At 38.0% G+C, this 22,505-nt stretch overlaps 2 protein-coding genes across 3 annotated transcripts; both read left to right on the plus strand.

The window, feature by feature from the left end:
* Positions 1-1,836: 1,836 nt before the first annotated feature.
* Positions 1,837-5,776, plus strand: frrs1l (ferric-chelate reductase 1-like). Its single transcript, XM_087812670.1, has 5 exons — positions 1,837-2,163; positions 2,282-2,366; positions 3,498-3,636; positions 3,694-3,940; positions 4,999-5,776. Exons 1-5 carry the CDS (start codon positions 1,932-1,934, stop codon positions 5,169-5,171), a joined length of 876 nt encoding a protein of 291 aa, XP_087668796.1. The 5' UTR covers positions 1,837-1,931; the 3' UTR covers positions 5,172-5,776.
* Positions 5,777-7,214: 1,438 nt separating this feature from the next.
* On the plus strand, positions 7,215-21,647 carry tmem245 (transmembrane protein 245). Of its 2 annotated transcripts, XM_087813159.1 has the most exons (18): positions 7,215-7,817; positions 10,421-10,538; positions 11,525-11,620; positions 13,132-13,233; positions 13,313-13,513; positions 13,574-13,743; positions 15,052-15,075; positions 16,368-16,472; positions 16,533-16,615; positions 16,672-16,762; positions 16,824-16,922; positions 16,987-17,115; positions 18,005-18,127; positions 18,187-18,332; positions 18,391-18,491; positions 19,312-19,486; positions 19,600-19,797; positions 20,589-21,647. In XM_087813159.1, exons 1-18 carry the CDS (start codon positions 7,224-7,226, stop codon positions 20,635-20,637), a joined length of 2,604 nt encoding a protein of 867 aa, XP_087669285.1. In that variant the 5' UTR covers positions 7,215-7,223; the 3' UTR covers positions 20,638-21,647. The 2 variants fall into 2 exon arrangements, with proteins under 2 accessions (XP_087669285.1, XP_087669286.1); XM_087813160.1 differs by lacking the exon at positions 15,052-15,075.
* The last annotated feature ends 858 nt before the right edge of the window (positions 21,648-22,505 follow it).

The following is a 22,505-nucleotide window of genomic DNA, read 5'->3' on the forward strand; positions in this document are numbered from 1 at the left end:
ATAGGTTTCCTCCATCCTCTAATGTAACATAACTAACACATTAAATTAAGATCACACAGGACGAACACACCACTTATAATTTGTGGCATTTTAATAATATATTTTCAAACGGAGGGTAAAAGGGTCGTATGCAATTTGATTAATGGCAAAAAAAATTGCCCCCCAGGTCTGACTTTGTTCATGTCTGCCACGTGAATTGTTCGTGCCGAGAGCCTGAGGCGGATCTTTGGATAACAAGTCTGGAAACATTCAGCTTTGTTGTATTTACTTGGTGGTGGACGTCTGGTTCATCATGTTCCCAGATGTAATGTTATAAAGTCAATAGAAATTATCAGTCATTATTTTAGTACATATTAACCTTTGCTTGTTTGGGAAAAAGTACTCTCTGCCATGTCCAAGTCAATTAAAATTAATGAATATTAACAATTAATTAAACTGTTTTCTTTTAGACTCACTGCTGTGCACATGATTAAAAATAAACGTTGTACCCTGTGAACTTCTGGCTCTCCAGGGAACATCAAAGGCTCACCATTAATATATTTACGATTACAAATAAAACAAAGAGGCGAAAAGTATTTCAAGTATCTCTGTGTTTTCTATTTTTTTTTTACTATGTTGACAAACTTTCAACCGCATCATGTTGGGAATGCAGGAGCAGTCTTTTGTCGCCACCGTGTGGCCAAACTGTAAACGGCACGAACAAAGGGTTGAATTCAATTTACTTCATTTTACTTTAGTTTTCCTATTAGTTCGACTGTTTGTTGGGTTTTATAAATTAATTTGAACCCCTGAAGACCACCGTAGTTCCTACAAACTACCACTTTATTGTTCAATTTAAAAAAAAATTGCTTGGATAAGAAAGTGGCATCTTTAAAAAAAAAAAACGTACTTTAACTAACAATAAAAATAACATATTAATCCTTAAAAAAGTTGTTTCTATCCAAAAAAAAAAGACATTTTAAACTCTTTCCTTTGATTTTTTTTTTTTTGTGTTCAGGGTAATGTTATGAGAGTTTGCATCATATTTATTAAATTAATTAAAGTATTTTTAATAGTTTTATTTTAAATGTTATGCTACTGAATCTTCTTTCTAAATTGACGCCTTTTTTCATATATATATTTTTTAATTAAAGCAACCGAAGGATACCTCCTTGAGGGATCAATAAAGTTTTACCTTACCTTACTATCTTTTTTAATGGAATAATAAAGAAACAACTGACTTCCGCTGTCTTTTGAATGATAACTATGGAATGTACTATCATAATAACCTTCTTAAATGATAACGATAATGATAATGTCTATATGTGTCCTGGTGTCCTCTCCAGGGTGTCCCCTATGGACCTTGAATAACGCCATCTTGAATTATAGTTTTTTTTCTGCTTGAAGAAAATGCAACTTTTTCGGAATTAATTCTGAAAATCACACCCTAATAAAGTTAAAATATATATTTATTTGGTATATAATGTTTTTCAATTTATATATATATTTTTAATTTCAATATAAATTGTCTCACCTTTTACACTTTGAAGCCGGGATAGAATAAATAAATAACTCTTTTATTTCATTGTTTTATCTCAACTGTTTACATAGAAAAGAAGAGTATTGATCAGTAAGACTTCCTCTGATTGGACGAACTGCAGCGAGGCCGGACGGAACCATTCCTGCAACACATCCGGTCCAAATATAAATAAATGCGTATTTAAAACGAATAGAAATGGATATTTTATGAGTTATTACGTGAATTAGAAGATCTGATTTCTAATCTGGCTAATACATTATGGGATTATCTTGTTTTGATAATCCCATCCCCCCCCCTCCTCTCATCCCTGAATCCAACATCCGGACTCGGATCCAGAGATGTTCGGATGAGGACGTGAAGATGGAAACCTGCTTATTAAACTGCGTTTTTATTCGAGCCCGACCCCGATGCGATGCTCTATGGAAGCTGTAACCGTCTCACGTCGTCAGCCATGATGTTCCTGCAGCTCCTGCTGCTCCTCCAGAGCGGGTGGTCGCGGGGGGTCGACGCGAGCCCCACCGACGAAGGCGCGCTGAGGGCCGGCCACGGCGAGCACGGAGACCCGGGCCACCAGGAGTACCACAAGGACTCGTACAGCACGTTCGCCTCCGAGTTCCTGGAGTCCAAATACCTCTCGGATGACGGTAACGACGACATGTTTTCTTGTGACGGTTTTGGGTTCATGAACCCCCGCTTCCGGGCCTAGTCAGCTTCAGCACCAAGGCCAGCGCTCACTGATCCTGGAACTGTTTCTTCCTTCAGGTTATCCTTTCCCCACCGCCCCACCAGTGGACCCCTTTGCAAAAATCAAAGTCGTGGATTGTGGAGTGACGAAAGGCTGTTTAAGGTCAGTTTTATATCCGTGGATTTCCTTTATTTTTAGCAGATTTTTCACCCAAAATTCACTTGTTTTCTACTCATGTCGACCAAGGGTTGATATAACGTGTGGGTCTTACTTTTCCTCGTCCAAAAATAAACACCAAATGCATCCATATTTCTTGTCTGTAATATCCACCTTGAAATTAGAAATAGTTCTGAAAATAATGAAACAAGTCTATATTTTAAAAGGATTAATTCACCCAAGATTTCACTCGCTTTCTACTCACCCTCATGTCGACTCAGGGTTGGGATTACTCTTCATGTGTGTCGTGCTATCAAGTTCTGAAACGCAACTGCCCCCTGCTGTCCAGTTGAAGTCATTTTACTTTAACTATGTATACTGTCTATGACATTACTTCTATCTTTTATCAACTATACATTTTGTACTATACATTTTGGAAAAATCTTTGTTGAAATGAGCTGCTTGGCAGAGATCTGCACCCTCTGACTGCTTTTAATTTGTGTGATTCCCTGCACAACAAGCATGTTGTAATCTGTTCCTTTTTTAGAGTTATAGACAAAACAGTTTGTTTATTTTAATGTAGCGACTGGAGCTCAGGTGTCTTCGTCTTCATTTTTATCCAAAAAGACACTTCAAAACATCCAAATAATTTCATACTGATCAACTGTATCTTGTATTGAAGCCTCAACATGAGAAATTGCTCTGAAAAAAAATATATATATTAAGCTTATTAGTGGAAGCTGCTAGGTCATCATTGTAAATCTTGAGTAAGACTTATTTATGTTTTTTTGGAGCAATTTCTTGTATTGAGACTTAAATACAAGATGGATGTTACAGGCGAGCAATATGGAGTAAGTAAGTAAGTAAGTAATTTGTATTTATATAGCGCTTTTCCAGACCAGGGTCACAAAGCAAAGGAGGTATTTGGATGTTTTTAAAATGTGTCTCTTTGGATGAAAAAACGTGATTTTTCGACCTTTATATGGATTTACCTTTCTGCCTGTAACTCCAAAAAAGACACGGATTACTCATCCACTCACTACTTAAAAATAATCCTGACCCTTAGTTGACATGATGGGGAATTTTAATTTTGCATGTAAAGTTAGCAGTGGATGTGACATCATGATCTTTTCACAGGTACGGGAAACCAGGCTGTGATGCAGAGACGTGTGAATACTTCCTGAGCTACCGACGCATCGGTACAGACGTGGAGTACGAGATGAGCGCAGACACCGACGGCTGGGTGGCCGTCGGCTTTTCCTCGGACAAGAAAATGGTTCGTCTGCATCTTTATCTCTTTTCATTTCATCAACCTTTTCCTCTTATTCTCCAGGGCGGCGACGACGTCATGGGCTGCGTCCACGACGATAACGGCCGTGTTCGGATCCATCACTTCTACAACGTGGGCCAGTGGGCCAAGGAGATCAAGAGGAACCCGGCCAGAGACGAGGAGGGGGTTTTCGAGAACAACCGGGTCACGTGTCGCTTCAAGAGGCCGCTGTACGTGCCCAGGGAAGAAACTCTGGTGGACCTGCACCTGTCCTGGTACTACCTGTTCGCGTGGGGACCCGCCATTCAAGGTGATTGACAGGCTTTCGATCAAAAGTGCTGCTTCCATATGGAAGTAGATCAGTGCCATCAGGATATTGAAGGATTTAATTTAACATTTCAAAAGTTGAAACTGTCGTTATTAACTGAAATGTGTTTTTTTATTGAATTATTAGTTTTTAATAGTTGAATTCAATTAGTTCTATATATAAAGGTTGAATTATTTTTTTTAAATAATTGAATAATTAAAAAAAGAAAAGTTTTACACATACAGTTCAATATTTTAATTCCAATTATTCAAGAAAATAAAATCTCTAAATGAAATATTTTTCAAATCGCTACCTGTTAAATTCAACATACAAATGCTCCCCAGAAAATACCACAAGAGATCACATGACCACAGGGCGTCACATGATTGGCTGAATGTTTGGTCAAGTATCTCGGTCATTTTTTGGTATCGTCACTATTATACCATCATTTTTATACTGAATTTTAAAGGCTACGAATCAAAAAATGTTGAATTTAGAAAACTTATTTTTAATTATTTTGAATAACAATATCAAACTCTATGTGTAAATGTATTATTTTTGAAAAACATGTATTTAAAAAATAATTTACCCTTTGAAAAAAACCAATGATTAAATGTAATTATTCAACTAAACCTTTCAATAAAGAACTTATTGAAGTCAATTATTTAAAAAGAAATCCATTTATTTTTGAATAATTTGAATAAGAAATTCCAACTCAACGTGTGGATATTTTTTAAATATGCAAACATGTTAATTCGATTATTCAATAAAAAACAATTCAACTTTTGAATAAATAACTTATTGAATACAAATTATTTAAAAAAAAAGATATTGAACTAAAATATTTATTTTTGAATCATTTAAACAAGAATATAAAACTCCACAAAGAAATCCAATTCATTACAAATTCTAATTAAACAATGCAATAAAGACAACTTCAGCCTTTTTATATACAGGTTATTTTATTTTATTACTAGAAAAAAACAAGATTAATGATCAAAGTTCCAACATTTTAGATGTCAAATATCAACCATTCAATATTCTGTAAACGTCTCCCTCAGGTTCCATCACGAGACACGACATCGACAGCCCCCCGGTCAGCGACCACATGATCAGCATCTACAAGTACGAGGACGTCTTCATGCCGTCCACCGCTTACCAGACCTTCAACTCTCCCATCTGCCTGCTGCTCATCGTGGCGCTGACCTTCTACCTGCTGATGGGAACGCCCTGAGGAGGATGACGGAGCGAGAGAGGGAGCATAGCAGCAATAAACGGGTTGTTCTTCTGATGCCATACTTAAGTGCGCATGTTGCACAATAATATACACACAACATAAGATATTCAGATATAACTGATCAAGTATATAGAAGTTAAAGACACAGGTTTATTACACAAGTATTACATCTATTTACGTATATATATATATAAGAGCCTTATGACACTATGGGCGACACATTAGCATGCAGGGCTACGAAGAGACCGACAGTGCAAAAAAAAAACACTTTTCTGCCGTTCGGGAAGAGACGAGTCGTCCTCCGGGCTTCCTGCACAATATCTACCGTCTTCTTGATCAAAACTATATCGACAGCTGCCTGCTTTTTTTACTCTATTTTTCTTCGTTTCGGCTAGTTTTGTGTTTATATAACGATCAAAACATGGCGTTTTTCTTTTCGTAAGTAAGGTGTAGAGTTAGTGATGGGGGGTCACTGGGTCCTCAAACTTGCAATAAAGACTGATTTATTCTTAGGTGGATCGTGCCAAACTTTAAGATAAACGCCTCTGGAGTGAAGGTTGACGACGGTTGTAGATGTTGATAATAAAAGTCTGGATCCAGCATTTGTCTTTTTTTTCTTTGTGAATTAATTTCCATGTTCAATTGTTGCCGTTTTTATTCAACTTCTGAGCTTTTTGTTGATGTCATAACATACTTGATGTGCAGGAAATCACACTAATTACAAGCACTCAGAGGGTGCAGATCTCTGCCAAGCAGCTCATTTCAACAAAGATTTTTCTAAAATGTATGGTACAAAATGAATAGTTGATAAAAGATAGAAGACTTAGACTTAGACTTAGACTGCACTTTATTGATCCCTTTGAGATGACACTCTCAGAGAAATTTCTGAAATGAAGTAATGTATGAATGTATGAAGTAATGTATGAAGTAATGTCATAGACATAATACATAGTTAAAGTAAAATAACTTAAACTGGACAGCAGAGGGAAGGTGCGTTTCAGAACTTGATAGCACACATGAAGAAGAAAATTAAAATGAGTGAGAATTTCTTCCATTGAAAAAAGTGTTGGAACTTGCCTGCTGTAGACCTTGGCTCTTGGTATGGATGACACTTAAAGAAACTCTTTCTTTACAACTAATATTTATTGATTATTCTTACTGTTGATATATTACATTCAATAAATACCATTTTTACGATTGTTTTTGTTTTGAAGTTATTACTTTATAACGTTTGTCTGAAATCTTGGCAAACGAGAGGTTACGAGAGCGGAATCCATTATGATGTAATGATGGCATCACTCCTCCAGCCAGCTGTAATTACGCCCGCTTTGTTTATACAATGAGTCCCTTGGAGGTAGAGACTTCGGGGATTGATATCAACGACCAATGTGGTTATGGTTAAGGAGATTTCATCTCCAGAAAAATGTGTTTTCAGTGGGCGGGGCTTAAGACTTAAAACTTTTCTACTGTAAATATTTGAATGAAAAGAGAGTTTTGTACAAACAGACACTGATGATACAATAGAGGTTTAAGTTCTATTTAAAACACTTGAATCAACACGTTGCAATTATAAAAGTATTAAAAAAAAGTATTTTGAATAAATCTGGGAATAAATCACGATCTTTACATAGTTATTATTATTTTATTCATATATATTTTTATTTCATAGCTTGTAAAATAAATAGAAAATAATAACTAAAAATCTATATTTTATTTAGCAAATCTATATTTTATTTAGCAAATTCCAATGGCGATAATATATATACAATAATATATTTTAAAAGTCTTTAATCCTTTAAAGTCTTAAAAGGCATTTTATCAGACTAGAGAAAATGTTGACCTATTAAAGAGAAAGTCATTCCTCAACTATTCACTTCACTTTTTAAGTTCCAACGTCGTTCACAACATCCATCCCAACACTACATTACCCATGAGCCATGGCGGCTCCTGAAAATGAAACGTCATTTGTGTTCCTTCGTCACGTGGTGCCGGGATCTGTCATCCAGCAGCAGCAGCAGCAGCCAGACAGAAGCAGTCGACCGCAGAACCATGGCTGACGAGGAGCGACGGGAGCCGAGGCTCGCCGCGGAGACTCCGACTCCTCGCGCCGAGCGGCCTCACTCCGTGTCCTTCTCCGAGAGCTTCCAGCCGGCGGTGGGCATGATGAGCCAGCTGCTGAGCCAGCCGTCGTCGCTGAAGTTCGACAAGAACATCAAGCAGGCCTTCTACAACACCGGCGCCATGATGTTCGTGGCGAGCTGCTGCGGCGCCGCGGTGCTGGTCTACTTCATCCTGGAGGCCTTCCTGCGCCCCCTGCTGTGGGCCGCCCTGTGCGGCACCTTCCTGCACCCCTTCAAGAACTCCCTGGCCCGCCTGGGCCGCGCCTGGCTCGCGGGCCTGCAGGACACCGGGACCCCCATCGTGGTGGGCACCCTGCTGGTCCCGCTGTGGTGCCTGGACCACGGGGTGGAGGCCATGGGCAGAGTCGTGCTGCGGAGGCTGACGCTGCTGCTGGTGCTCGGGACCGGAGCTCCGGTTCTGTACCTGCTCTACCTGTCCTGGAGCGTCACGGGGATGCAGGTGATCCTGGGGCACGTCTGCGGGGGGATCGGGAGCCTCCTGGACTCCTTCCACGCAGCCTGGGTGAGTCTGGACCACAACAAAGACTTGGCTCTACACTGAGCCTCTCATGGATGACAAGCAGTCAGTACATCAGTATATATAGAAAGTATAGCAAGTTTACTGAGGTATATGTACTTGTAGTGTATTAAATGTATAATAATGTGATACTTCTTGGGACTAGATTGGATTATTTTAGTTTTACACAAGTATACTTATAAGAATAATCGTCACTATACTTCCAGTGTACTAGTTATATACTGTCTTTGGTTTACAGAAGTTAACTGAAAATATACTTTTATCTAGACTACCAAATCTACTATGTAAGTAAGTAAGTAAGTAATTTGTATTTATATAGTGCTTTTCCAGACCAGGGTCACAAAGCGCTTAAACAATCAAAACAATATTCAATAAAGTATACATTTTAAAGGTCAAGATAACACTGATAACACAACAGGAGTTCCAGAAAATCAAGGAAAAGCCTGAACAAATAAAAACGTCTTAAGATGTTTCTTGAAGGAGTCAGTAGATCCATCAAGCGCAAAGAGAGAGGAAGTACTTCTAGTTTTATGTAAACTCAGAGTAGGGTTGCAAACCGGCAAAAGCACTTCTTTGATTTTGTATGAAATAGGTATAATTATAGTACACTTGAATATATATTTTTTTACTAAATGATGGAAAAGCTAAACTTCAAGTGTACTACTTAGAATTTAGTATAGCATAAGTGTACTCATGGTACACTTGAGTATACTTCATATTGTTAAACTTAGTATTTATTATTACTATTACACATTATTTATTACTTGTATATATATATAATTTGGCTAAACGTAAACTTATACGTATACTTATTTAATTTTAGTGTACAATAACTCGTAGTAAACTTGAATATACTTTTTGCAGAGGGATGTGAAAAGTAACCTTTATGTATACAACTTTAAATGTAAACTTCAAGTATACTTGTTTAAGTATTTAGTGCCAAATGACTCATAGAAAACTTGAATATACTTTTTGCGGAGGGTTGCGAATAGTATTTAATTTTGGTGTACAATAACTCTAGACTTAAAGTATACATCTTTAGTTCTAGTATGACATACGTACACTCATAGTACACTTGAAAATATGTATTTTTGTTGAGGGCAAACTCCTCATCATGGGGACCAGGGATAGTTTCTTGAATGAGCAGTCAAAGATAAGTCATATCTTTATTTACAGTCAAATACACGAGAATTCTTCTGCCGGGGAAACATAATTAATAATAATTGCAACAAGCGACAGTTGGTGTCACAACAGGAGGTAAAAAAAAAAAAAAAAGCTTTAGAAGTTTTATTTTAGGAGAAGCATGTTGAAGAATCTCAGCAAATGTTAATTTAATAAAGTTGAAAAAAAACTCACTGAAATTTTTAACAGATACTAAATTCAAAATGTCTGACTCTCGTGAGCCACGTTAACATCTTGAAATGTCTTTGATTCTTGTTGATCTTTGATAAATCTAATAAAAGTACAGTTTTTTGTGAGCAAATATGTTTATATTTGTAATCAGAGCAACGCTAACATGCTGTGTGAATGTAAATATTAAAGCTTACGCTAATGTAAAGCTAATGAATGTTGGCTAGCTCTTCCGTCGAATCAGTGGAATCACAAATCAGACATTTTATTCAAGATTCTACACAAAGACTCGTCCTCGTAACACTTTTTTTTCCCTAGTTTCCAGGGAAATTGAAGACTTTATAGTCTCTGACAAGCTACGAGATGTTTTCTAGCTAGCTAGCTTGAACACATATCTCAGCGTGTCGCGATATCCTCACACGTGGCCACATAAAATGACCAAAAAAAACACATTTTCAAACCCAAAATCAAGCTTGAGTCGACCTGCATCCATGAAATATGACAAGTTTTCTTCTCAGTGGAGAGAAAAGAAAACCTCAGAGTTCAAGTTTCAACAGGTTTTCATCTGATCGAGCGTGTTTGAAACCTCTAGCCTCTGGCGAACACCAGATAGAAATGGAATGAAAGATCTTCTCTCCGAGAGACGCCTGGTGCCGTCGATCTATGAATAGATGATCTTTGAATAGATGATCTTTGAGCTTTGGGTTGGAACAACCGAGACATTGTAGAGAGATTGAGTGTCGCGTTACGGTGTGTGGGTTCATGGCAGCGCCACGTTTGCTGTGGTTCAGACCAAATCAGGGGGACAAAGTGTATTTTTTCCCCCTAAATAATAAAAAAAAAAATATTTATTAATTTATTTACAATATGTTTCTGTTGTAATCACAATTTTAATCATACATTTAAACCAAAATGTAACTTTTATTAAATGTTTTTTCTATTCTATGTGAATTTATCTTCATACAAAAACATTTTTAAGAATCATAAAAAGTGATTTTTCTGTAAAATTAAATGGTAATCTATTTAATGGCTTTTTTTTTTTAATTAAAATTGTGTATATACATGTTAAAAATCCTATTGAATTCAAAGTTTTCTGTGTCATAATACTAGCTTCATGATATTAATAAAAACTTTCTTTTTACATCATGTCATCACTATTTATTGATTTAAAATCACAATTTTCTAACAATAGGATTCAGCTTACTTCGTCATTCGATTATTCATGTCTGATCCTTCAGGTGCTGACCCTGGTCGTGGGTTACCTGCTGATGGTTTGCTTCAAGTGGAACTCTCACACCGAGGGATACCTGCGAGTCCTGGCTCTGCCCGTCTGGTCCGTGCTGCTCTTCTTCCTCGGTGAGTCCAGGGTTTTCCTCAAACCTCAGGGTCTCTCCGACGTGATTTAAGTCGTTCCTGCAAACAGATCACAGGCAGCGTAAATGTTTGTTTAAGATCGGCTTATGTGAAGCAACATGTTGACCGTCTGGTACGTAATATGAAGCGCAAACAAAACAAGAGTATAGACTGAAAAGTAACTTTATAGGTGATTGTTTATTAAGGTTGATTTTTGCAGGAGTTTGACACACTTTTATCTCTTTATTTTGAGGTTTTTCCTCTTCCTTCATGAGACAGTTTATGAAAAAAATGGCACTTTACGTAGCCATGAGCTCTTCCGTAGCAGAAAAAACACCTTACAGCTAACTTGTTCATCCTTTTATAACTATAATTAACATTCAAGATGATTAATATACATTTTTTAAAAATTGTGATAAATGTGCATCAAGTAATAGCTTTGTATGATTTGTAATCAATGGTATTTTAAATGTAAAATATAATAATATTAATTATACATTTTATATTGATGTTTCTGAAATCTGTGCTTGATTTGAATCGGACATTATTAAGCTAGTAAAAATATATTCTAATTTACATGTGAAAAATTACAACGGTGAATTATTATGAATCTTCTTTTGGCAGCTTTAGTATTAAAAATAAATATTTACTAATAATATATACTGGTTTATCTATTGAAATGACAAGATCTTATTTCTAATTTGTGTCAACTGACCAATGTGAAGTCCATGTGTTTTTTTAGCTGGTGTGGTAGGACTTAATAAACGTAACATTACTTTATAAAAATGTGAAACTAGCATCGAAAAAAAAAAATCACTTTTCGACTTATTTTCTACACTTGACTTCATCACTCTCTGTTAGTCTCAACCCTCTCATAGAACTCATCACCCACTCTAGCAAGTTCTTACCATCATACGGAAAACTTTTGTTTTAGATCAATGTTTTTACTGTGCCATGTGACTCTGATCGAACCTTCTTTCCTTCACTAGTGTCTCTGACGGGCTCGTGGAGGGTTCCTTTGTTCCTGCTGGTGGTGGTTCTCCTCGTGGTCGGCTCCCAAGAGAAGCCCCCGACCCCGGGCACAGGTGAGCTGGGACTTCTTTAGAGAAGAGGACTTGAACAGTAGCTTGTCATATCTTTTTAGTGGCAAGAATCTGGTGGTACGGTAAATATCACGATACAGGGAAAACGATCAATATATATAGTGATACTGTAGTAACAAGGATATATGTGTAGTATTGTCCAGTACTCTGGTGTTGTAGAATTTACAGACCACATGACTCTTGACGAAGTCGTAACTGCTTTCATTTGTTTTGAAATCAAAATATGTCCAAACATCAGCTTTAAAAGCTGCTGGAGTCGACTGTATCCTCTCGTCCTCAGTCATCGCCAGGATCTCGCTCGACGGGATTTGATTGTTCCATTAGCTTAAAAGCTGCTGGAGTCCACTGTATTCTCTTGTCCTCAGTAAACACCGGGATCTCGCTTGATGGGATTTTGTTTTTTCTTTAGCTTAAAAGCTGCTGGAGTTGACTATATCCTCTCATCCTCAGTCATAGCTGGGATCTCGCTCGACGTGATTTAATTGTTCCAATAAGCTTAAAAGCTGCTGGAGTCCACTGTATCCTCTTGTCCTCAGTCATCGCTGGGATCTCGCTTGATGGTATATCATTGTTCCTTCAATTTAAAAATCTGCTGGAATTGACTGTATCCTCTCGTCCTTAGTCATCGCCAGGATTTCGCTTGAAGGGATTTTATTGTTCCTTTTAGCTTAAAAGCTGCTGTAGTTCACTGTATCCTCCCATCCTCAGTCATAGCTGGCATCTCGCTTGATGGTATATCATTGTTCCTTCAACTTAAAAATCTGCTGGAATCGACTGTATCCTCTTGTCCTTAGTCATCGCCAAGATTTCGCTTGAAGGGATTTTATTGTTCCTTTAGCTTAAAAGCTGCTGTAGTCCACTGTATCCTCTCGTCCTTAGTCATCGCCAAGATTTCGCTTGAAGGGATTTTATTGTTCCTTTAGCTTAAAAGCTGCTGTAGTCCACTGTATCCTCTCATCCTCAGTCATAGCTGGGATCTCGCTTGATGGTATATCATGGTTCTTTCAACTTAAAAATCTGCTGGAATCGACTGTATCCTCTCGTCCTTAGTCATCGCCAAGATTTCGCTTGAAGGGATTTTATTTTTCCTTTAGCATAAAAGCTGCTGTAGTCCACTGTATCCTCTCATCCTCAGTCATCCCGAGGAGCTGACAAAATTTGATAATTTAGCTTTGTAGAAAGTAACGACTGAAATCTGAGAAATCTAGAAATCTGTTGGCTGAACATTTAATTGCAACACCATAATAAACAAACGCTGTGAATATTTGTGTTAATTGAAATTCAATAAATGTATTTTATTTAAAAAACTTGTAAAAACAATAAAATAATTAAGAAGAATTTAAAAGCAAAAAGAAAGAATTAAATATGTTTATTTATGTAAAAAATAATCGATACAGTTCTGTTTCATATCCACACGGTATCGTTGAAAAACAATATTGTAATATTGAAGTGTGTGTATATTTTATCGTCTCTAACATGAGCGTCATGTGCAGGCGAGCTGTCGGGTCAGGTTCTGTCCTTCGCCGCCAACACCTTCTACATGGCCATCTCCTGCAGCAACCTGCAGGTGAAGGACGGAGAGACGTCTGCTCCCGGTGAGTCCGGACTCCTTGGTCTCACACTGATCCCGGTGAATTGACGAGGATTTTCTCTTGGATCCTGGTCTCCGTGGAGACGGCGTGGAGACTCTGGGTCGAGCCCCTCCTCACACCCCCGGGTTCCCGCCTCGCCCGGCGCCGGCCGGACTCTTCCAGAGGAAGAGAGGTGGCCAGAGAGCCAGCGACATCTACTTCATCCTGCTGGTCTGGGCCATCGTCCTGGTCCAGATCTGGCTCAACTTCTGGATCCTGCAGCTGCTCCCCATCCCCGTCGCAGGTACCAAACACACTGGGATTCTGAGACGGGTCGCGTTGACCCGGCCGTGGTTCCTTCCAGTGTGGGTGCTGAAGAAGCTGGTGGTCCACTTCGGGCTGAAGAGCTTCGCCGAGCGCACCCTCGCCTCCTGGTGGTCGGTGGTGGAGGCGTTCGGACGACAGCGGGAGGAGGCTCTGCTGCCGGGACCCATCCAGGGTCTGACCCAGTTCCTGCTGCGGGTCGACACCAAGGTGAAGTGTTCTGACCCGACACACACGACCAGAACTCACTCTCACCAGCATGTTTTATTTTCTCTCTTCACTCACTATTACAATCACAAATGGATCAAAATTTTCTTGACTCACATTATTATATAAATGATTATATTAATTACATCCAATATAATATTATACATAATATATTATATATTAAATGATAACATTTATTAAGTTTTCATACAAATAAAAAATGTTTCTTGTCCAAAAAAATGAAAAGTTCAACATAAGTATGAAATTAATATAAAACATACTGTATACAGTATATATATATATATATATATATATGTAATAATAATAATAATATTTATTGATTTAACTTTTTCTTAATGCTTAATAATTGTATATATTTGATTTTCTGATTATGTTTAAATACTTTATAATCCATGCGTTTGTGTCCTTGTTTATACTATTAACAGCAGTTCATACAAAACTCTGCAGCCAGAATTCTGAGCCGCTCTAGTAGAAGAACTCACATTTCTTAAATCTCTTCTAGTGCTCTACAAATATTACTTACTTACTTACTTTTGTACTTTCAGGAGAAACTGGAAACAATGCACAAACAATGTTTTTAAAATCTTAAAAAGAATAAATGTTAAAAAAAAATGCTTTTAAATTATATTTAAGTTTAAATTTTTCACTCTTTTAATTGTTTATTTTTTTGTTTCTGTTGTGTTCTGTAAGTATTATTTTAGAGGTGATGTGTTATTATTATTATTATTATCTTTCTTGATTTGAAAATGTAACAACACAAAATACTAAGTAAAATTAAAGGTAATAATCTAATTATACACACCTAACCCCAAATTATCATTTTATTTTTGATAAACCTCATCCTCTGTTTCATGAAACCTCACCGAACCATTTGATTTATTATCAAGTCTTTGATGCGAGTCGTGAGAAACTCCTGAGAAAATGTGGTTTGATGGCATCTTGTCGAGTCCAGGTCACTGTGTGTTTGGTTAAACAACAATTTAATTCACTTTAATTCAAAGTTATCACAGTTGCTTGACCTCCTGCCTGCGAACGTCACTTAGTGATGCGTTGATGAAGCTTCATGAAGCAGTGTCATATTGTTTAGAGGTCAGTAGGGGGCGCCATCAGTTTAAAAATGATGTTTCATTAGAAAAGTAAGGAAAATAGTGCAGAGACGCCATCTAGTGGACAATAATGACACTGCTTCATGAATCTCCATCTCTACCGTCACTCACCTGCACTGGTTCTTGTCCAAACTGAGATGTTTCCAATAACGATGTTCCTCGTGTCTCTCTGTCCTCCTCCAAGCTCTGGCATTGGCTTAACAAGCAGGTAAAGACTCACCTGAGCAGACGACAGTGACGGCAGCGCGACCACTTTTATGCTTTGATTCTCATCTCCTGCTGCTTCGCTGTGGTTTAGAAGCTGCTGACGATTCGTGCTTTTGAAGCTTCGCTGAAGTTTTGCTGCATGTTGACTGAAGCTTCTGTCGTGGCTCAGACCTTTATATCTATATTTATTATTTAACTGATTTAAAATGACATTTCAAACAAAGACTTTTAATTAAGAATTATTATTTTCTTACTTTTCCACGTTAAAAACTTCTTCTTTAAAATGTTTAGGTACCTCAGGGTTATTTTTATGATTTTCTCTTTCATTAGTCTTTGAATGAATACTTGTAAAATCTTTTACTCTTCACTCATAATATTTTACCAAATAATCTGTATTCATTTAGGAAATATTTTTCCTTTTTAATTCATTTTTTATGAGCTTTTCTTCATGTTGAACTATTTTTTAACCTCAGGGATATTTTTGATGATTTGTCTTTCATTTGTCTGTAAAAAAATGCATAAAAAAATAATTGAGTCAAGAATTTATTTATTTAATTCATTTATATTTAACTCGAATAATTGTTATTCATTAAAATATCTCTTATAAATCAGTTTTTTTTTCTCAAAAAAAAAAAAAAAAAAATTAAACTAGTTAATGAAAGTCATTGATTTCTGACTAAATGTAAATTTATTGAACTGAAATTTGAATCTACACAAATGTATAGACCCTCATAAAATAAATGATTATTTGAATATAGGGTTATCTTATACGCTTTGTTTATTCATTTGCATTATTAGAGTCAAATCAAATTATAATTTCCTTGTAAAATCCATTTCTTTTTAATTAATTATTCAAAATACGATACTTATTTTCCCTTTAACCACATTTAAGTGCAACATACTTTACTATGTTGGTCTCGAAAAGCGCTATATAAATAAATATTACTTACTTACTTACTTACTTACTATGTGATCCACCTTCAGTAATTTATTAATATTATCTTGAGGCTCTTGATCATAGTTCTTAGGATATAATAAATGCAAACAAAACTTCACTTGGTTTTTCTACCGGAATGACTAAAATATATATTTTTTTTCGTGATGATTCTGTTGATATTAAAGTTTTTGACTTTATCTCTGATGACATTCAGGACCGTGACCTTCAACTGACCTTGTGACGTCACAGTACATGTACTAGCTTGTCTTGAAACCTGCTCATCCTGCTTCTGTTTATAAAGTTTTATCCTCCTGGTCTTCGTCATGTTCTCCACACTCACCCGCTGCTCCTCGTAGATGGTGGTGTGGCTGGAGCGATCTCTGGACAAGATCATCAGCATCTTCATCATCTTCCTGCTGGTCACGGGGACTCTGCTCATGGCTCTGCTGCTCACCGCCATGGTACGTCTCTACCACCTCCGGTTCTGGTTCTGATCTCCTGTAACCCGCCTTGCGCTTCAGGTGCATCACGAGAGCGCTCACATCATCGACGTCACCGGGAACCTCATCAACGAGACCGTCTCCAACCACCCGGAGTGGGCCAAGTAAGCAAGTCCTGGAACTCCTTCTCGAGTCGAGGTTTCAACTCGTTGTTCCTCAGTTTGCTCCCGGAGACCCGTGTGGTCCAGAAGGCTCTGAACTCGGCCGCCAACAACGTCTACCAACACGGCAGGGAGTGGATCACGCAGAAAGTAGGAGGTGACGCCTAGACGCGATGTGTTGTCAAAACTGATGGTTTCGTGTCGTCCACAGCTGCACAAGATGTTGGGAGACAAGGTCAACAACACCACCGTGATCGAGAAGCAGGTGCTGGAGCTGTGGGACCGACTCTACCACTCCTGGTTTGTCAAGGTAGCCGACGACGCTCGGCGTCTCCTCGTTTTGAGGCTCACGGGTTCGACTTTTTTTTCTCCAGAACGTGACTCACACCGGACGCAACCGCGGCCAGAAGGTTTTCCAGAGACAGAACAGCTGGTTGGTGGACATCCTGGACTGGCAGGACGTGGCGTCTTTCCTGCAGGAGAACATCGAGACGCTCTGGTCGGTGAGTAGAACTCTTGGAATTTTAGATAAGGAGTAGAAGTCGTTGGAAGTTTTCACCAGTTTAAAGCAGCATACGTAAGATTAAGAAAATGTGTTTTTGGCTCCACCCAGTGTCAGAAAAGTGTAATTGCAATGAAGACTTGAATATCCAAGTTTATCAGTGTTATAGGAATAGATGAATTTAACATTTCAAATGTTGAAACTTTATTTCTATTTTATATAAATGTCTTTTAAACATTCAATTATTTGTTTTAAATAATTTAATTAATTAATTTTTATATTGAAACGTTGAATTTTTTTATTTTTTTTTAATAATTTCTGTATTAAAAATGGTTGAATTTATGTTTTACTTCAATAATTGAATTACAACATTTGAATATTTTCCAAATAATTATATACATTTTTTTTATCATTTTGATTTTTGATCATTTTCAATATTGTTCAATTTGTAGCCTTTTAACTTCAAAAGTTGATTCATGAAATAAACATTTAATATTGAATTTAAAAGGCTATAAATGAATACAAATATGGAATTTATTCTTTTCTTTTTCCAATCGTTGGAATTAAAATATCTTCATTTCATTTTTTAAATAATTTTATTATTCAAATATTTGGAAAACAAACTGAAAAACACTCCTTTTACTCACATTTATTTTCAGGTCATCTGAGATTGAGTTCTTTTGTTACTGGCTCCCCCTAGTGTCAGAAAAGTGTAGCTTCCATTACATGAAAACTCCTGCAGAGCTATTGTCTGCTTCTTTTTTACTTTTTTTATTTACCTGAAGATTCAAACAACCTGCTTCAGCCATTATGGAAATAAACGCAACTGCCGTCTCCAACTAAACTCAGGTTCATCATGGAATTTTAGAAATATTTGTTTCTTGCTGTAGATCCTGGAGTCTCTCTGGGTGGTGATGAGTCGTAACGTGGGGCTCCTCATCTCCACGACGACCACGCTCCTGACGGTCTTGTTCCACAGCGGGACCGCTCTCCTCAACTTTGTCCTCAGCCTGGTAGGAACCCCAGGAACGCAGGTTTAGGGAGCGAAGCCTCAACCTTTGCTCGTCCTCAGGTGATCTTCCTCACGACCCTCTTCTACCTGCTCAGCTCCAGCGGGGAATATTACAAGCCGGTCAAGTGGTTCCTGAGCCTGACCCCCCTCTCTCAGCCGGGCCCCTCCTCCAACATCATCAGCCAATCGGTGGAAGAGGCCATCAGGTTTTTACTGACACGCCTTCTTTCGTATGAAGACCTGGTCTCATGTGTTCTCCCTCAGAGGAGTGTTCGACGCCTCGCTGAAGATGGCCGGCTTCTACGGACTCTACACGTGGCTCACGCACACCATCTTCGGCATCAACATCGTCTTCATCCCGTCTGGTGAGTCCGATAAAGAAGCAAACGGTCAAATGTGGCCCCGTATCAGCAAGATCGTATATCAGTATCATCGTATATCAGTAAGATCGTATGTCAGTAAGATCGTATATCAGTATCATCGTATATCAGTAAGATCTTATATCAGTAAGATCTTATATCAGTAAGATTGTATGTCAGTAAGATCTTATATCAGTAAGATCGTATGTCAGGAAGATCTTATATCAGTAAGATTGTATGTCAGTAAGATCTTATATCAGTAATATCGTATGTTAGTAAGATCTTATATCAGTAAGATCGTATATCAGTAAGATCGTATATCAGTAAGATCGTATGTCAGTAAGATCTTATATCAGTAACATCGTATGTCAGTAAGATCGTATATCAGTAAGATCGTATATCAGTAAGATCGTATATCAGTAAGATCTTATATCAGTAAGATCGTATATCAGTAAGATCGTATATCAGTAAGATCTTATATCAGTAAGATTGTATGTCAGTAAGATCTTATATCAGTATCATCGTATGTCGGTAAGATCTTATATCGGTAAGATCTTGTATCGGTAAGATCTTATATCGGTAAGATCTTGTATCGGTAAGATCTTGTATCGGTAAGATCTTGTATCGGTAAGATCTTGTATCGGTAAGATCTTGTATCGGTAAGATCTTGTATCGGTAAGATCGTATATTGGTAAGATCTTGTATCGGTAAGATCTTGTATCGGTAAGATCGTATATCGGTACGATGGCGTATATCGGTACTGATCTACTTCAGGTTTGCACCAAAACCTTCCATCAGTTCATGTAAACCAGGATCTTCTCTGCAGCTCTGGCGGCGATCCTGGGCGCGGTGCCGTTCCTGGGGACGTACTGGGCCGCGGTGCCGGCGATCTGCGACCTGTGGCTGGCTCAGGGTGAAGGGGTCAAGGCCGTGATGCTGCTGGTCTGCCACCTCCTCCCGACGTACTTCGTAGACACGGCCATCTACTCCGACATCTCCGGGTGAGTCTGGTTCTCTTGAGGATTCTGCCTCAATGAAGAAGGACGGTGGTCATTATCTAGCGCCACCTACAGATTTTTCCCAGTCGTTGTCTGACCATGTGTTCGCGGGTCAGGGGGGGGCACCCCTACCTGACGGGCCTGGCGGTGGCGGGCGGAGCTTACTACCTCGGCCTGGAGGGGGCGATCATCGGCCCCATCGTGCTCTGCATGCTGGTGGTGGCGGCGAACATCTACGGCGCCATGTTGATGAGCCCCAACTCCGCCGCCCCGACGCCGGTCCAGCCCAGCTGGCCGACCCCGCACCCCATCAGGTGAGCCAGTACTTCCTCAATATTTAACAGTAAGTATGGGACGAGGAGCCAAAACATTATGACCATCTGTGTAAATTGATGATGATTATTATTACGATTGATTTTATATTATTTTTATTATTCTTATCATATTATGTTTTATGTCTATTATTTTAATACATGTACTGTTTGTCTTAATATAATGTGATTGTACTGTTAAACTTTTATTCTTCCCACATTAAAGTCAGATCATAAACATAGAATAAATAAAAATAAACTGTCTAAACCACTTAAACTAGACCATAATAGTCGTCGATGACTAAAATACGACATGACAGAAGTTTGTGGAAAATAAATAATATATTAAAATAGGTTTTCTAATGTATTTAAGCAACTCATGAGTTCATAGCGAAACAAAAGTACAAATGTATATATATTTTTTAATAGTAAATTAACTATTTTACTTTCTACTTATGTTTATAATTCAAAATGTCACTCAAAATAGACAGAAATACATTGTTTTATTAAATTGTGATATTGGAAAAAATAGGTCTTTTGTCATTTATTTGTATTTATTAATTTTTTTATTCATATTTTAAAATGTTTTTTACTTGTTTAATGATGTTTAGTATCTTCTCTTTGTGTGGCAGAAAAATAGAAAATAAATAAAAATGACTAAATGTATATATTGGCTCATGTAATCCATCTTTTTGTCAATTAAATATCTATTTTTTAAACGTAATATTGACATTTCTGACTTGATTAAAAATGTTTACAAAATATAAATAATGAGAGTAAATATTTCCCTGCAGGACATTTCTGGACGACACCCCTTCGGTTCTGAAGACAACCAGTGAGTGAGCGAGTCCTGGACCTCCGTGGATCTTTTCCTTGGACCTGATTCCTAAAGAGAGACCAGAGAGTTGCTCCTAAAACACTTCCCTGCTGCGGGTCGACGGCAGCAGGACGCCGGAGGAGCCGACGGTCCCGCGAGTGCCTGAGTTTTATTATTTAAACACGTAATTTATCGTAGAGTATTTTTTCAATAACAATAATAATAATAATAATAATTCACTTTTGGCACGTTGGTGTGTTTACATCCTACGTCCAGTAGGAGGCTCTGGTGGTCTCATTTCCACACTCCGGTGTCACAGCTTTAGACTTTTCTCTACGTCTCAGGTGAAAACTCTCAGCATCAGCAGCACTTTAGTAGCGTTTTTAAAGCGTCCGTCGCGGCGCTTCTGACGACCCTGACCTTCATCCTCTCGTTCACTACCCTCACTCCACACTTTCATCATCAAACGCACTTTTGAAGTAAGGGGGGGGGGGTCTTTAAAGGGGGTCGTAGATGTGACGGTTTTAAATGTCGGACCCAAAGAGGCGGCGGCGAGACAATCTGAATATTTATCACCTGATCCAGTTCTGACGACCCGTCATCGGTTTTGTTAATTTATGATTCCGGGCGATTTTATCGATTTATTAAACATTTAATTGTGGATTCTTTTTCACTGGCCCTTTTCAGCTTCCGTAGTCATGTGTGCTGGTGAAGATAGTATCCAGAAGCGACCAAAAAAAGAGTGTTTTTTTTGTTGGCCTCGGACGGCAAACCAAATAAAAAGTAGCGTCGGCACCTCAAGCAGAGGGACGACAAAAAAAAACACACAATCTTGATTTCTGTTCACCTCGTGCCCGTTACTCTTACTGTAAAGAAAACTAACAGTTTCAACCTTTGACTGAATCTGTTGTCGGTTCTTATGGAAAAAAAAAGGATAAAAATTGTAAATCATGGTGGAAGATTTTTCGTCTTTGCTCAGCCCTACTGAGATGTTGCCGTGTTTTTGCAACAATAAAACTAAACATCTTTTTCAAGAGACTTGTTTCTGCTTCATTGTTTCGACGACGATTCAGTCCGCAGTGGTCAGCACCGGTGGAAAGAGGTCCTCGAGTGGTTGGCAAGAAGGTTCAGTTTCTTTAGTGAATTCTGGTAGTTTCTGCGTCAATGATCTCTCTGTGGTTGTATGAGTGACACTCTGATTTCCTCCCTGACCTGTTCGATGTGTCTCCCACCTCTTACCCTAACTAGCTGGGATAGACACTAATCCCACACACACCATGTTAGAAAACGAGTAGAATTAACCTCCCTCGACGAGAACTGACCCACATAGAAGCATCGTTGTAGACGCTAGATTGAAATAAAATATTCAAGAATTGTTGACAAGACAAAGATTTGATTGTTCTATTTATGGATTACCATCTGGATCCAACCATAATTTGAAGTATTTTTGGCTCTAAAAATTTCCCGCTGCATCTTTTTGCGCAATCAAAATGTCTTGCTTGTCCTTTTAAAAGGAAATTAAATTGGGTATAAAAAAAATAAAAATGTTGAGCTGCTTGGCAGAGGTCTGCCCTCTTCTAGTGCTTTTCTTGTTGTCTTTGCAAATTTGCTCACCACTTTAACCCTGAAAAAAAAAAGTTTTTTTCTTAACTTTCTAAACTTTGCTTCTAGAATAAAATAAAACTTGAGGTTTTAACACCTTTTTATTTTTTTTATGAATCCAAAGCCGTCTTTAAAAAAACGTGGCGGATCAAATCAAGGAGCCGAGTCACGTTTGCTGGAATATTCAATGATCGATTTGATCAATTATTCACCGCGTCTGCTTTTTAGTCTCAACAGGGGGCGCTGGAGTGAGTTAAGTTATGCTCACACACCTAAATATTACATGTTAAGA

Source organism: Callionymus lyra, chromosome 17 (genome assembly GCF_982586985.1).
Source record: "Callionymus lyra chromosome 17, fCalLyr1.hap1.1, whole genome shotgun sequence".
NCBI lineage: Eukaryota > Metazoa > Chordata > Actinopteri > Syngnathiformes > Callionymidae > Callionymus > Callionymus lyra.